At 45.7% G+C, this 15651-nt stretch overlaps 1 protein-coding gene across 1 annotated transcript in view; it reads left to right on the forward strand.

Annotated features, from left to right (window-relative positions):
* The first annotated feature begins 1684 nt into the window (after nt 1–1684).
* Nucleotides 1685–15651, forward strand: part of FHAD1 (forkhead associated phosphopeptide binding domain 1) — a 133441-nt gene continuing 119474 nt past the window's right edge. Inside the window, 1 exon segment of the mRNA XM_065872624.1 lies at nt 1685–1777. Coding sequence (XP_065728696.1) covers nt 1685–1777 — 93 coding nt within the window.

The following is a 15651-nucleotide window of genomic DNA, read 5'->3' on the forward strand; positions in this document are numbered from 1 at the left end:
CGAGCCCTGGTCTGGGAAGATCCCACATGCCTCGGTGCGGCTGGGCCCGTGAGCCACAACTACTGAAGCCCATGCACCCTAGGGCCCGCGTGCCACAACTACTGAGCCCACGTGCTGCAACTACTGAAGCCTGCACACCTAGAGCCCATGCTCCGCGACAGGAGAAACCACCTCAATGAGAAGCCTGCGCACTGTGAGGAAGAGTAGCCTCTGCTCGCCGCAACTAGAGAAAGCCCACATGCAGCAATGAAGACCCAACACAGCCAAAAAAAAAAAAGAGACTTTCTTTGACATGGCATTGAGATGGATCAGAATTCAAATATCATGTGAATTATCATCAACATCTTGGAACCTACTGAAGTCACTGAAATGTTTATGTTTTAAAAAACATGTATAGGGCTTCCCTGGTGGCGCAGTGGTTGAGAATCTGCCTGCCAATGCAGGGGACACGGGTTCGAGCCCTGGTCTGGGAAGATCCCACATGCTGCGGAGCAGCTAGGCCCGTGAGCCACAACTACTGAGCCTGCGCGTCTGGAGCCTGTGCTCCGCAACAAGAGAGGCTGCGATAGTGAGAGGCCTGCGCACCGCGATGAAGAGTGGCCCCCGCTTGCCACAACTAGAGAAAGCCCTCGCACAGAAACGAAGACCCAACACAGCCAAAAATAAATAAATAAATAAATAAAATTTAAAAACATGTATAGGATTTACTTTGAAATGCATTAAAATATAAAATGTATAGATGGGTAGATATGTGATAAAGCAAATATAGCAAAATGTCGATTGTAGAATCTGGGTGTTGGTTATATAGAAGTTCACCATCCACTTCTTTCAACTTTTCTGTGTGTTTGACATTTTCATAATAAAATGTCAGGAAAAGATATGTACAGAGTCTTGACCGTACAGCCAAGCTATAATCTTGATATTTTGTCTTTGGAAATCTTTTTTCTTTCAACCTAAATATATGAAGGAATGCTGTGACTTAAAAAGAAAGTATCTTCTAATGCCCATTTCCTTGATGACTGGCTCTTCCACACTTTAGGAAGCTCTGTAGAAGTTGGGGTTCCTTGAGTCAAAGTTCAGAAGCCCAAGATTAATAACAGTCATAATCACAGTAGGACAAATGGGTGTTTAGTGTAGCAATCACCATTCGAGATGCTTCACATTTAATTCTGACAAAACTCTTTGGGATACAGAGTATTATTAGCCCCATTTTACAGATGAGGGAACAGAGGCATAGAGAGAGAATAAGTAACTCACCCAGAGTCACAGAGCTAGTAAGTGGTGGGGTAGTAACACTGAGCCCTTGATTCTGTCAGATAACTAACCCCAAACTAAGCTTAATGGGAGGTGGAGAGCGGTTATCAGTGGAATTCAGATTTGTTTGGTTTTTTTTTTTTTTGCTGCTGCTTGTTTGTGCTCTGAGTTACATAAAGGACGTCCTCTTGTGATCAGAACCAAGCTCATCTATGCCGGATATCACTGTTAAAAAGACAGTCTTAAAAATGTGCAGAATTGTAATCGTGATCATTGTTAAATCCAGCTATCCACTCCTACCTCTGCTGACTTCTCCTGTGGACATTATGGTGTGTTCCATTCATTCTAAATATGATACTGAATAATTAGAGGACTGTATTTTTCTAACAGAATTGTTTTCTGTAAACCTTTTATAGGGGAAGCAGAGAGCATGAGAGCCTATCTAAAGAGCGCAGAAGGCTTTTTTGTCCTGAATAAAAGCACTACGATTGGAAGACATGAAGATTCAGACCTTGTTTTAGAGGTAAGACCTCTTCCTACCCAGTCCCCGACCCTCCCTGCCCCTCACGCCACCAAAAGTCCTTACTGTTCTGTGGACTCCAATCTCTTCTAAAGCACAGCCTCTGGCTAACAGTCCCAGCCTTCCTCGGTGTGCCACCAATAACTAATCCCCGCATGTGCTGGGTCTCCCTGGCACATGTGGTGCGAATGAGCAACGTGCGATGGGCCCTCTGTCCTTTGCTGACTGTGTCTGCAGCGTCCCACCCTGATGGTGCGGTTTGGAAGGCGGGCGTAGAGCTGATGCTTGACCTACACCTGCTCCGCGTCTGGCAGCCACAGCCACCTGAAGTGCCCAGCTTGAGCAATGGCCTCTTGCCCTTTCTAGAGCTTCTGGAGACCGTGGGCCCTTCAGAGCCCTCCCCCGCCCCCACACCTTCAAGTAGTAAATCAGGGTAAGCCCTGGGCATGGCCTCAGCACTCTCTCATTTCATTTCATTCTCTGAATTAGCTGTGGCTTGGTCCACAGTCCCAGCTCATTGACAGTCAAGGAAGTTATTAGAAATTGTAAGTAAGAAATTATAAAAACAGTGGCTTTGAGCCTTTAAAAATTTTGAAAGGGATTAAAATATTGAAGCGGAAAGAGAAATGCAACGGAATCCCTTTACGACTGTGAAAGGCAGACCTCTCCCAGACTTCACTCGACAGATTTTTTAAAACTTTATTTTGAAATAATTATAGATGCACAAATCGTAGAGAGAATGGCACGAAGCCTGTGTGGAGTTCTGTGCCATTTTACCACGTGTGGATTTGTGTGTGGCCATCAAAATATAGAAATATTCCATCATCAGGGATGTCCCTTGTGATACTCCTTTTATAGTCACAATTCCTCCTCCCACCATCGTCCCCACGCCCCGAAAACCACTAATCTGTTCTCCGTCTCTATAATTTTCATCATTTATGTATGACCTTTGCGATTGATTGTTTTTTTTTTTTTACTCAGTTTAATGCCCTTGACATCCATTTAGGTTATTAGCTTGTTCTTTCATTGCTGAGTAATAGTCCACGGTATGGACGTATCACCTATATTTAACCATTAACTTTTTGAAGGGCATTTTGATTCCATTTGGGGCTATTACAAACAAATCTACTATAAACATTCGTGTACAGGTTTTTGTGTGAACATAAGTTTTTATTTCTCTGCGATAAATGCTCAGGACTATGATTGCATGGATTAACACATATGTTAATATATATTCGGTTTGTAAAGAAACTGCCAGGCTTATCCAGCGTGGCTGTACCATTTTTCATTTCCACCAGCAATGGATGAGACACATCCTCACCAGCCATTAGCATAAACACTGTTTTTCATTTTAGCTGTTTTAGTAAGTGTGTAGTGGTATCTCATCATAGTCTTAACTTGCATTTCCCAAATCGATAGTGATGTTAAATGTCTTTTCATGTACGTATTTGCCGTCTGCATATCCTCTTCGGTGAAATATCTCTTCATGTCTTGTAAGCATTTCTAATCGAATTGTTTGGTTTTTTACCATTGAGTTTTGAGAATTCTTTATGTATTTTAGATGTGAGTCCCTTGTCAGATAGATGTTTTGCAAATATTTTCTCGCATCCATAGCTTATCTTTTCATTCTCTTAGCAGAATATTTCACAGAGCAAAAGTTTTAACTTTTGATGAAGTCCAGGTAGTTATTTTTTTCTTTTATAGATCATGCTTTTAGTGTCATGTCTAAGAACATGCCACCAGGTCCCTGACCCTGAGGATTTTCTCTTATGTTTTCTTCTAAATGTTTTATAGTTTTATGTTTATGCTTTTTTTTTTGCGGTACGCGGGCCTCTCACTGCTGTGGCCTCTTCTGCCGCAGAGCACAGGCTCCGGACGCGCAGGCTCAGCGGCCATGGTTCACAGGCCCAGCCGCTCCGCGGCATGTGGGATCTTCCCGGACCGGGGCACGAACCCACGTCCCCCACATCTGCAGGGAGACCCCCAACCACTGCGCCACCAGGGAAGCCCAAGTTTTATGTTTAAATCTATGAACCATTTTGGGTTCACTGTTGTTTATGATGTGAGATTTAGGTCAAAGTTCATTTTTATTGCATGTGGACATTTAGTTGTTCCAGAACCATTTGTTGAAAAGACTATCCTTTCTCCATTGAATTGCTTTGCAGGTTTGTCAAAAATAATCTGGCCATACTTTCTATGGGGCCTATTTCTTAGTTCCCTATTATGCTTCATGGATCTATGTGTCAGTCCCTCTACCATTATGACACAGCCTTGATTACTGTCGCTATATAAGTCTTAAATCAGGTAGAGTGAGTCCTCCCACTTTTCTTTAAAAAAATTTTTTTAACCTATTCTAGTTCCTTTGCCTTTCCATTTTAGCGTAAGCCTGTCTGTATATACAAAATATCATGCTGTAATTTTGATTCGAATTGTGTTTAATCCTATATATCAATGTGAGAATAATTGATATACATTGTCTTCCAATTCATGAACATGGTATATTTCTCCATTTATTCAGTGTCTCTCGTGAGTGTTTTGTAGTTTTCAGCATACGAGTCCTGTACATGTTTTGTTAGATTTACACTTAAGTATTTCTCTCTTTTTTTTTTTTGAGTGATTGTAAATGGTATTATATTTTTAATTTTGGTGTCCACATGTTCATTGACAGTACATAGAAAAACAGTTGATTTTTGTATGCTTCTTGGTATCTTGCAACCTTAACCGCACTTTCTTATATAAGGGCTTTTGTAGATTTCTTGGGATTTTATACATAAACAATCATGTTATCTGCAGATAAGAACAATTTTATTTCTCCTTTCAGAAAAGGAGATGTGAATGCCTTTAATCTTCTTTTCCTTGCTTTATTTCCCTGGTTAAGACTTCAGGACTCTGCTGAACAAGAGCCGTGTATAAATCCTTATATTCGCTTGTTCCTGACCTTAGGGGAAAGCAGTCAGTCCTTCACCGTTAAGTACGAGGTTAGCTGTAGGGTTTTTATACATGTTCTTACGAAGTGCGAAACTTCCCCCCTTATTCCTCGTTTTCTGAGAATGTTTATTGTAAACTCAACAGATTTAAAGATAACTCCATGAACCTCCTCGTGAGATTCTCCTCCATGATACGGTCTCCCTTCAAGGACACAGAAAATCTGTGCAGTGTGCAAAGTGGGAGGAAAAAGAAGAAGAAGAAGCACTTTATCCTAACAAGGCATAGATTTGGGGTAGTTTTATTTCCTGTCTGGCTAAAGTAGAGACAGAGATCTCTGTTTTGAACCTGACTATGATATTAGAAAACTGTAGTAATTTTTAAAAGCACAGGCTTTGGAGATAGACAGACCTGGGCTTGAATCTCGTTAGGCTCCTTTGTGGCTGAGTGACTTCAGCCAAATTACTTAATCACTCTGAGCTCCTTTTCCCTGTCTGTAAACCCCTTACCTCACAGGATTATTCTGAGGATTAAGTGAGAAATGCACATAAAGAGCCTGGCATGTGGTGCTCAGTAAATGACACAATGATCATTATTATGGTCTCATAAAACAGAGACTGAGAAGAATCCTCAGAGGTGCACAGGGTTGAGATGAGGATCCACTGACATTAATAAGCCATTTGGAAAAGGGAACCAATGAGGACAGTTATTAACTAGACAGAAATTGAGTTGCATTCATTGTATAAAAATAATTGACTGCTTACTGCTCCTTGGACTTAGCTTAAGAAATACGTCACTGGGCTTCCCTGGTGGCGCAGTGGTTGAGAGTCCGCCTGCCGATGCAGGGGACACGGGTTCGTGCCCCGGTCCGGGAAGATCCCACATGCCGCAGAGCGGCTGGGCCCGTGAGCCATGGCCGCTGAGCCTGCGCGTCCGGAGCCTGTGCTCCGCAACGGGAGAGGCCACAGCAGTGAGAGGCCCGCGTACCGCAAAAAAAAAGAAAAGAAAGGAAAAGAAATACATCACTGCTGCCAGCTACAGTCACATTGATTTATGAAGGAATCAGTTGCATTTCCAGAAGCACGAGCTCATTTGCGCTCCCTGGAGGACAGCTGATACATGAATTGCCAAGCGTTTTGGGGATAGACTTTTGATGGGCGCTTCTGTCTTCTCTTAGACAAATCATCTTCCCAAAGCTTAAATGGGAGAGGAGATTTGCTCCGAAGAGGGGTGTGGGGACGTGGGTCCATTCTGAAGAATTTTGAAGAATTGAAACCTACAGACATGTCAACATTTTCCAGTTTTATAAAACAAGGTAAAAGTTGCCCTTCTGCTGACTTCATTGGGCCTTTCTGATCAGAAGAATCACCCCTGATCAGCTATGAGCCATCCCGAGGAATAATTCAGTAGTCAATTTATAGTTTATGTTATTGAGGCCAGTAGAGGTCATTCCACTAAATAAAATTCAGGGATTTATATTAATAAAAATTCATCCTTGCAATTACCCAGAGGTTACATCTAGCAAATAAAAAAGATTGTTTGTTTTATTTGCCTGGATCAATCCTAAAGAACAGGCAGTCATGCTTCTAAAGATTTCTTCTCATCAGCAAGGCTGACATGTTGTTTTGACTATTGGTATCGTAGTATTTCAACATCATTTACTCTTTCCGATAATGGAAGGTAGTTACATGCTTCTTGTTTTTAAAAATTGGGAGAAAGGAAAATATAAGGAAGAAAATAAAAGTCACTTGTAATCATTTGGCTCAGGGAAAAATCAATATTGATAGTTGCAGGGTTTTACCGTCCAGACTTTTTTTCTATATCCTGTAAGGAGTTTGGTTCCCTAAAGGCAATAGGAAGCCTGTTTATAGCCAGGCTAGTGAGAACTGTTTATAGTCAACAGTGATAACTGTTGTTATCACTCATTATTTGCACAGTATTTACCCAGAGCCTCAGCACCAAGCCAAGTCTAGGGGTACAGCGATGGCAGAACTGGACATGGTCCCTGCAATCAGGAAGCTGCCAGGAAAGAGAGAAATAAGTCAAATGATCCCACAAAGGTGTGACTAATTCCATTCCAACATTGGGGCTGTAAAGGAAAGGAATATGGAAGACAAGGAGGACTTAACTGGACAAAAGGAGAAGGGAATGGCATGTGCAAAGGCCCTGGGGTGGAAGAACGTATTGTGAGCCCAAGGGACTGAGAGAAAACCAGGGCGTCCAGAGTCAGAGTGGGAAGGAGGAGGGCTAAGTGACAAGTAGGCCTCCTTCATGTCACCATAAGGGTTTTGATCTTTATCTGAAAAGCAATGGGAAGAAGGCTTGAAGGATGGTAAACAAGGGGGAGACCTGCCAGTGAACATCCCGGCTGCTGTGTGCGGACAAGCCATCAGGAGCTCTTCACAATCTCCCCTCTCCCATCTTACACGGCTCAAAAGCCTCAGCCTTGCCCATTTCACAGCTAAACCTTGCGAGTTGTAATTTATATGATTTGATGTGCCTTGTAAACTGTAATTTTTAGAGTTGGATATGGCTGTTATTTAAACTCTGCTGAGAAAGGGGCTCAATTCTTCCAGAATGAAGAGACACCAAGCCAGTGGTTGTTGGATTTTCCATATGTTTAAGAGTGGTTGTTAAACATGAACTCCTAGACATTCTGACCCAGTGGGTTCGGGGTAAGGCCCAGGAATCTTCACATTTATATGCTCCCCAGGTTCAGGTGGGGGGAATGGAGTCCCCTGGAGTTGGTTCCAGGACCACACTTTGAGAACCCCACCATCAGGGTTCCCTCCCTCTCCCTTCTTGATCAGCAGAGCTCCTGCTTGTGTGTGTGTGTGTGTGTGTGTGTGTGTGTGTGTGTGTGTGTGTGTATTATTTCAATAAACCTTGTTTTGAGGAAAAGAGAAGCGAAGGTTAAACAATGAAGGGCTGACTGACCCTACCCCCTCCCCAGGGACTCCCCCAGTCCCACCCTGGGGAGGTTCCAGGATCCCTAGAAGACTGAGCTCTAGGACAGCCCAAGTCAGCACAGGGCTGCAGCTGGGAGGGTGGAGATGGAGGAGAAAAAGAAAGAACAGACATGACAGGGGGATGAAATGCTGGTGTCCGCACCTCCACCCTCGGTGGTCAGTGTCCTGCCAGCCGGCTCCTTTCTCATGGGTGGAGCCATCTCTCCAGCCTGGGTCAGCCCTTCTCGCGTGGGATCTGAGGGTCGTGAACCAGACTGAATCTCACACACACACACCAGATACCATCCAGCCAGATGACTCTCGTCCCTTTTCCTGGCCCCTGCCAGTTCTGGGCTGCCACTCAGAAAAGAACCAGAGCCTACATCATAATCTTGTTTATTATTATTAAACAAGGCTGCTGGGATTGTCCTATTACTTGCATCATTTCACGGACGTCCAGGTATGTCTGCTCTGTCAAAGGACGCATACAGCTGTAACTCTGATGGGCATGGCCACATTGCCCACCAGAGGTTTCCGGATGTGGTGTCCTGCCAGCAGTGGACGCCCATCTCCCACTCCCTCCCCAGCCTAGGGTGCTGACCACCCGTTGGATCTGCACTGATCTACGGGGTGAAGTAGGGTACCTGTGTCATTTTAATTCACATTTCTCTTATTCTAAGCGAACACCTACATCTTGAGACATAAGGTGACAGGTGGACTCTCTGTGGGGAAATCCACGGAATGGAACAGGCCTGGGAGGGTGCACTTGCTGGCTCCCCATCTGCATCCCACTTGTCCTCCCGCCTGGGTCGTGCTCCCGTCCGCCCCCTCACCGCCACCTCACCCCTGGCTTCTCCCCAAGTGCTCCTCGCTCTGGGGGTTCACCTGTTTGGTCTCGCCAGTCCTCAGGGAATGTTTTGTCCCCTGTTTGGGAACTGGTGGCCGATTTCATTGGTCAGTTCCCACCGCAGCAACTGATGGACCTAGTTTCTCACCGGCAGATGGAGGGCTTCCAAGAGGAAAAAGTTCCGAGGAAAGGGCTAGATCGTGATCTCATTTTTCGCATTTTTTTTATTGTGGTAAGACGTGCATAACATAAAAGCCACCATCTTAACCACTTTGATTAAGTGTGGCGTTAAATCTGTTCACAGTGTCGTGCAGCCGTCACCCCCACCCGTCTCCAGAACTCTTTGAATCTTGCAGAACTGAAACTGCACCCATGAAACAGCTCCCCGTGCCCCCCCATCCCAGCCCCCGGCAACCACCATTCTGCTTTCTGTCTCTATGACCTTGACTACTCTGGGTATCTCACAGAGGTAGAATCATAACAGTATTTGTCTTTTCGTGACTGGCTTCTTTCACCGAGTATAACGTCCTTAAGGTTCATCCATGCTGTGGCATGTGTCCAAATATCCTTCCTTTTTTAAGGCTGAATGATATTCCATTGTGTGGATTCACCACATTTTGTTTATTCACTCATCTACCGATGGACACTTGGGTTGTTTCCACCTTTTGGCTGTTGCAAACAATGCTATGAACGTGGGTGTATAAATATCTCTTCAAGCCCCTGCTTTCAGTTCTTTGGGATATGTACCCCAAATTAGACTTGCTGGATCATATGATAATTTTATTTTTAATTGTTTGAGGAACCGCCATGCTGTTTTCCATAGTGGCTGCACCAATTTACATTCTCACAACAGTGCACAAGGGTTCCACTTTCCCTGCGTCCTCACCAACACTTGTTATTTCCCGTTTTTTTTTATAGTAGCCATTCTGATGGATGTGAGATGAAAGAAAGATAATAATCTTTTGAATAGCATACGTAATACAAACAGCTACAGCATACATTTATGGACTACTTACTGTATCTCACATGGCTTTATACATCATCTATGTATGTTCTGTATATATATTTATAGAATTATATCCTCAGAACAAATCCTGTGCAGGTGAGAACTACTATTATCATTATTATCCTCATTTGATGACATGGAAATGGGACTCAGAAAGGTTAAGGAACTGGCCCAAATCACACAGCTAGTCGGGGGAGGTGGGGCTGAGTTTCAGACTGAGCTGACTCAAGCTTCTAAAAAAAGAAGCTTCACTTTTTGAGTGTAAATTTAGCTTTGGGAACATCTAATATCTAAATTGGAAATTCTCAGTTAACTGCGATAACAAGATAATTGACTAAGCCAGGGAAATTCCACCCTGTGGAATCCAGAATGGGGGCTGTCAGTGAAATGTGAGATGAATGTTCTCGTGATCCTCATTCATGCAACAGGCTGAGGTGGCGCCATCTAGTGGGGGATTTGGGTAAAGAGGAAACGTTGACCTAGTGCTTTCCCAGGAAGAGGAGCATTGGGGCTGTTAAGTGGGGGCCCAGCAAGAACCACCACTCATCTCTCCAATCCAGCCAGAGTAAGTTCTCTGCTTATAAGGACTGGTGGGATTAGATTAGTCCCACCTGGATAACCCAGGATAGTCTCCCTCTTTTTTTTAATTTTTTTTTTTTTTTTGGCTGTGTTTGGTCTTCGTCGCTGTGCGCGGGCTTTCTCTAGTTGCGGCGAGCGGGGGCTACTCTTTGTTGCGGTGCACGGGCTTCTCATTGCAGTGGCTTCTCTTGTTGCGGAGCACGGGCTCTAGGCGTGCAGACTCAGTAGCTGTGGCACGTGGGCTCAGTAGTTGTGGCTTGTGGGCTCTGGAGCGCAGGCTCGGTAGTTGTGGCACACAGGCTTCGTTGCTCCGTGGCATGTGGGATCTTCCCGGACCAGGGCTCGAACCTGTGTCCTCTGCACTGGCAGGTGGATTCTTAACCACTGCGCCACCAGGGAAGTCCCCAGTGCTCTTTTAAGAGCACTGATTAGTAACCTTGATATCTGCACAGTCCCTTTTGCCACATAATGGAGCATATTCCCAGGTTCTGGGGATCAGGGCATGGGCATCTTTGGGAGACCATTCTGCCCACCACATTAATACTACCACCTGACTGGACCGTTGCTTTGGGACTGGTCTGAGAGCCTTCTGGAGGAATCAGTAGGATCAATGCCACAGGCCATGGAGAAAGATGGCTGGATGAGCTGGAAGGTGATAACACCATTACCAAGAGGGGAAGAAGCAGGATTGGTTGACGAGCACCTCAACATCCAGGAAGCAGCCAGGCAGTTTGGGGCCTGGAGATGAACCAGGGGTTGGGAATACACATCTGCGAATCGAGGGGGTGGTACAGTGGCCCCAGCCCATGGACAGAGTGAGGAGGAAATGGACATCTGAGGGGAGAGCAGCCCGACGTGGAGACCTGGAAGCAGTCAGAGAGGTGAGGGAGCCAGAGAGCTGTTGCCAGGCTGAGGGTATTAATAACAGAGACAGCTTGCTTTGTGCCAGGTACTGTTCTTGGCACTTTCGAGTGTACTAACTCATTTCATCCTTAGGAGGTTAGTGTTGTTTGCCCCACTTTACAGATGAGGGCGTTGAGGCACAGATAGGCTGAGTATCCTGCCCGAGGTCACAGAGGGAGGCTGGGGCACTGTGAACCACGCTCGGGCAGTCTGATTTCAGGACCAGCCTCTCCTGAGGCCTTGCCGGTCCACAGGGCTCTCCCGGGGAGACCGGGGAGGAAGGATCCAGCTGACAGGGAAGCAGAGAAGCTTCTTCTTTCCTTCCACTCCCAGACTCGTCGTCTCACCAGCGCCTGGCCATTTCCTCATTTCCTTATTCTTTTGAAAACCCCATTTTTTTTACTATTTCTGCACTACATCCCTTTCCTGAGGCAGTGGGGGGATGGGGCTGGGGGATGGGATAACCAAGAACCAAAAGGTTAAAAGAAATAGATAACACACACACACACACGCACACGCACACACACACACGAGTTAATTTCAAAAATGTTATCCCTTGGGCTTCCCTGGTGGCGCAGTGGTTGAGAGTCCGCCTGCCGATGTAGGGGACACGGGTTTGTGCCCCGGGTCCGGGAAGATCCCACATGCCGCGGAGCAGCTGCGCCCGTGAGCCATGGCCGCTGAGCCTGTGTGTCCGGAGCCTGTGCTCCGCAACGGGAGAGGCCACGACAGTGAGAGTCCCACGTACCGCAAAAAAAAAAAAAAAAAAATGTTATCCCACTCCTTTGAACATTTCACCAAGCAGTACCTTTTGTCAATCCTACGAAGCCCAGCTTATCAAACTCATTTTTGCTGCTCAGGGAGCAACTGAAGAGAAGCAAAGAACCATGCCCCAGGCTGCACAGCTGGAAGGTAGCAGAGGTGGGACTTGAACTCAAGGCTTTCTAACTCCAGAGCCCATCCTCTTGCTCTTAATAGAGAACATTTCACATTTGCCATATGTTCTCTCCTAAGGGCTTTTGTATGTATCATTTATAGGTCACCAGTAACTTATAAGACTGTCCTTTTGTTACCTTACAGATGAGGAAACTGAGGTATCACTTGCCCAAGGTCACCCTGCTAGGGAGTAGGAGAGCTGGACTCGAGCCCAGTCTAATAACCACCACATTGTCCTGCTTCCCCAACCCCTGAACCATCAGGCCACGTGCCTCTCTCTGACAACTGTGTCACATGTCACAGGGAGGCCGAGAGCCCGAGGAGGCCCCCGAGGGCAATGGCAGTGGGTTGAGGACCCAGCGGGAAAGGAACGCTCTTGAAGCCATTTGACAATAAAGGACAGGAAGGGGGAAGGGGAGGCGTTTCTAGGCCGAGGGGATGGTAAGCACGTTCACATGTTAGACGGAAGTTACACTGTCAAGATGAGGATGCTAAAGCAGAGATGGTTGAGGAGAGGGACCAGACCAGGGTGGGGTGAAGGCAGGACCACCCGGAGGCCCTTGGCAGCTAAGAGAAGCCTTGAAGGTCCCATCTGAGAGCTTCTCCATGCCTGGGAAGTCCAGGTCCTGGCGGGGGGCTGAAGGTACATTCACAGGGGTGTGGAGTGATGGACGGGAGTTTCATGAAGGGCCTCCACAGGGAGGGGGCAGGGCTCAGAGAAACCACAAAGGTTAGTGCAGGGCCCAGAGCTAGTGTGAGTGAGGACTGTTCCCACCCCCAGAGCTGAGGGTTGAGGGGCAGGGGCATTTCCTGGCACCCGGAGACCCCGAGGGCTGGGTAGAGTCCTCTGACGGAAGCTGTGTGGCCCCACAGAAAGGAAGCCAGGGGAGTAAGTACCCCAACCTCTCTCCTCCCTCCTCTGACCTCTAACCCCCCATTGGCCAAACCCAACCAGAAACCAGAGGCAAGGAGCCCATCAGCCCATGATGTAGCTGCACAGGTGGGCCTGCTGGGCAGAAGGCGCCGTGGAAAGGGATGGAGGAGGGTCAGGAGAAGCAGATGGAGGATGCCGGCAGGTGCAGGAGGTGAAGACCTAGGAGGCTGTTGTCAAAGTAGAATGAAAAGCCTAAGAGCAGGGACTTGCTGGCTGGGGTGCCCAAAGGGCACTGGGCCAGCCTCAGGACAGGAGTGTGAGGGTGGCAGGAGGGTTTGGGGGCCGGGATGGACTTGAAGGAGCTGGTGGGCTTGAGCAGGGCCCAGGCTGGGTGAGTGTAGGGCATTACCCACAGGGAGGGGAAGGGGAGCAAAGGCTATGTGACTCAAGGAGAGGACAAGAGAGAGGATAAGGAAGGCCGGGATCGGGAGGTTATGGTCTGAGATGGGGCTTCCCAGTTCCAGGTGATGCAGGATTGAAACCTAGCTCCAAAGGACGGTTCCAGGTACACGTCGAACCTCAGCGACAGCGTCAGCGAACCTCAGGGCAACGTCATAACTAAGCTTCCTGGGGAGGCTTCCTCAAAGCGCAGGAGTCATCAGAGCAGAATGGTCATTGTTAATAGATGTTTAAACGTCTCAATATTTTATGGACTCACTATATACTTTTTAAAGATATTTAAAATGCAGGAGCCTTTAAAAAATGCACTTGCTTTCTATATTAGGTCCTGCCTGTCTCCTCTCTCATTATTAAATCACTCTCCACTCTGAAAATCGCAGGGTACAAATCAAAGGTGCAGGTTTTGGAATTAGACTTGGGTTCAAACCCTGACATCGCCCTGTGCCAGCATCTTGACGTTGAGTGAGTCACCATCTTAGCCACTTTTTAAATCGTGGTAAAATACATTTACATTTTACCGTCTTAACCACTTTTAAGTGTACAGATCAGTGGTTGTAAGTGATTCACATTGTTGTGTAACCAGTCTCAGAATTTTTCATCTTGCAAAACTGAAACTGTACCCATTAAACAACAACTCCCCGTTTCCCCCTTCCCCAGCCCCTGGCAGCCCCCATTCTATTTTGTTTCTGTGAGCTTGACTACGCTATGTACCTCACACAAGTGGAAGCATACAAAATTTGCCTTTTTGTGACACTTATTTCACATAACGTCCTCACGGTTCATCCGTGTTGTAGTATGTGTCAGAATTTCCTTCCTCCTACACTGAATAATATTCCACTGTATGGATGGACCGCATTTTGCTTATCCAGTCGTCAGTCAGTGGGCACTTGGGTGGCTTCCACCTTTTGGCAATTGTGAATAATGCTACTATAAACATGAGTGTACAAATATCTCTTTAAGTTCCTGCTTTCAATTCTTTGGGGTATATACCCGGGTGTGGACTTGCTGGATCATATGATAATTTTATTCTAAATTTTTTGAGAAGCCGCTATACAGTTTTTCATATCAGCTGCACCGGTTTACATTCTCAGCAGTGCATAAGTGTTCCCCTACGCTACATCCTTGCCAACACTTGTTATTTTCTGTTGCTGTGTGTTTGGTTTTTCTTTTTTTTTTTTTTTTTTTTTTGCCGTACGCGGGCCTCTCACCGCTGCGGCCCCTCCCACTGCAGAGCACAGGCTCCAGATGCGCAGGCCCAGCGGCCATGGCTCACGGGCCCAGACGCTCCGCGGCACGCGGGATCCTCCCGAACCGGGGCATGAACCCGCGTCCCCTGCATCGGCAGGCGGACTCTCAACCACTGCGCCACCAGGGAAGCCCTGTTTGTTTGTTTTTGATAGTAGCCATCCTAATGGGTATGAGGTGGTATCTCACTGTGGTTTTGATTTGCATTTCCCTAATGACTAGTAATGAGCATTTTTTATATGCTTGTTGGACATTTGTATATCTTCTCTGGAGAAATGTCTATTCCAGTTCTTTGCCCATATTTGATCAGGTTATTTGGGGGGGTTTTTGTTATTGTTGTTGAGTTATAGTTCTCTATATATTCTTCGTATTAACCCTTTTTCAGATTTGTGATTTGCAACTATTTTCTCCCATTCTCTAGATGGCCTTTCACCCTGTTTATTGTGTCCTTTGATTCACAGAAGTTTTAAATTTTGATATAGTTGAATTTATCTATTTTTGCTTTTGCTGCCTATGCTTTTGGTATCATATCCAAAAAAGCATTGCCAAATCCAATGTCATAAAGGTTTCCTCCTGTGTTTTCCTCTAAAAGTTTTATAGTTTTAGACTGCGTTTAAGTCTTTGATCCACTTTGAGTTAATTTTTGTATATGGTGTAAGGTAAGAGTTCAACTTAATTCTTTTGCAGTCTTTCCCAGCATCATTTGTTGAAAATACTGTTCTTTCCCCATTGAATAATCTTGGCACCCTTGTCCAAAATCATTTGACCATATATGCAAAGTTTTATTTCTGTGCTCTCTATTCTCTTCTATTGGTCTATGTGCCTGACCTTAATGTCAGTATCACACTGTTTTGATTACTGTAGCTTTGTATGCAGTAAGTTTTGAAACCAGGAAGTGTGAGACCTCCAGCTTTGCTTTTCTTTTTCAAGATTATTTTGGCTATTTGGGCTCCACTGAGATTCCATATGAATTTTAGGATGGATTTTTCTATTTCTGCAAAAACTGCTATTGGGATTTTGATAGGGATTACATTGACTCTGTAGATCCTGCTGCATAGTAATGACATCTTAACAATATTAAGTCTTCCAACCCGTGAATACAGGGTGTCTTTCCATTTATTTGTGTCTTTAATTTCTTTCAGCAGCACTTTGTAG

Source organism: Phocoena phocoena, chromosome 1 (assembly GCF_963924675.1).
Source record: "Phocoena phocoena chromosome 1, mPhoPho1.1, whole genome shotgun sequence".
NCBI classification, from domain to species: domain Eukaryota; kingdom Metazoa; phylum Chordata; class Mammalia; order Artiodactyla; family Phocoenidae; genus Phocoena; species Phocoena phocoena.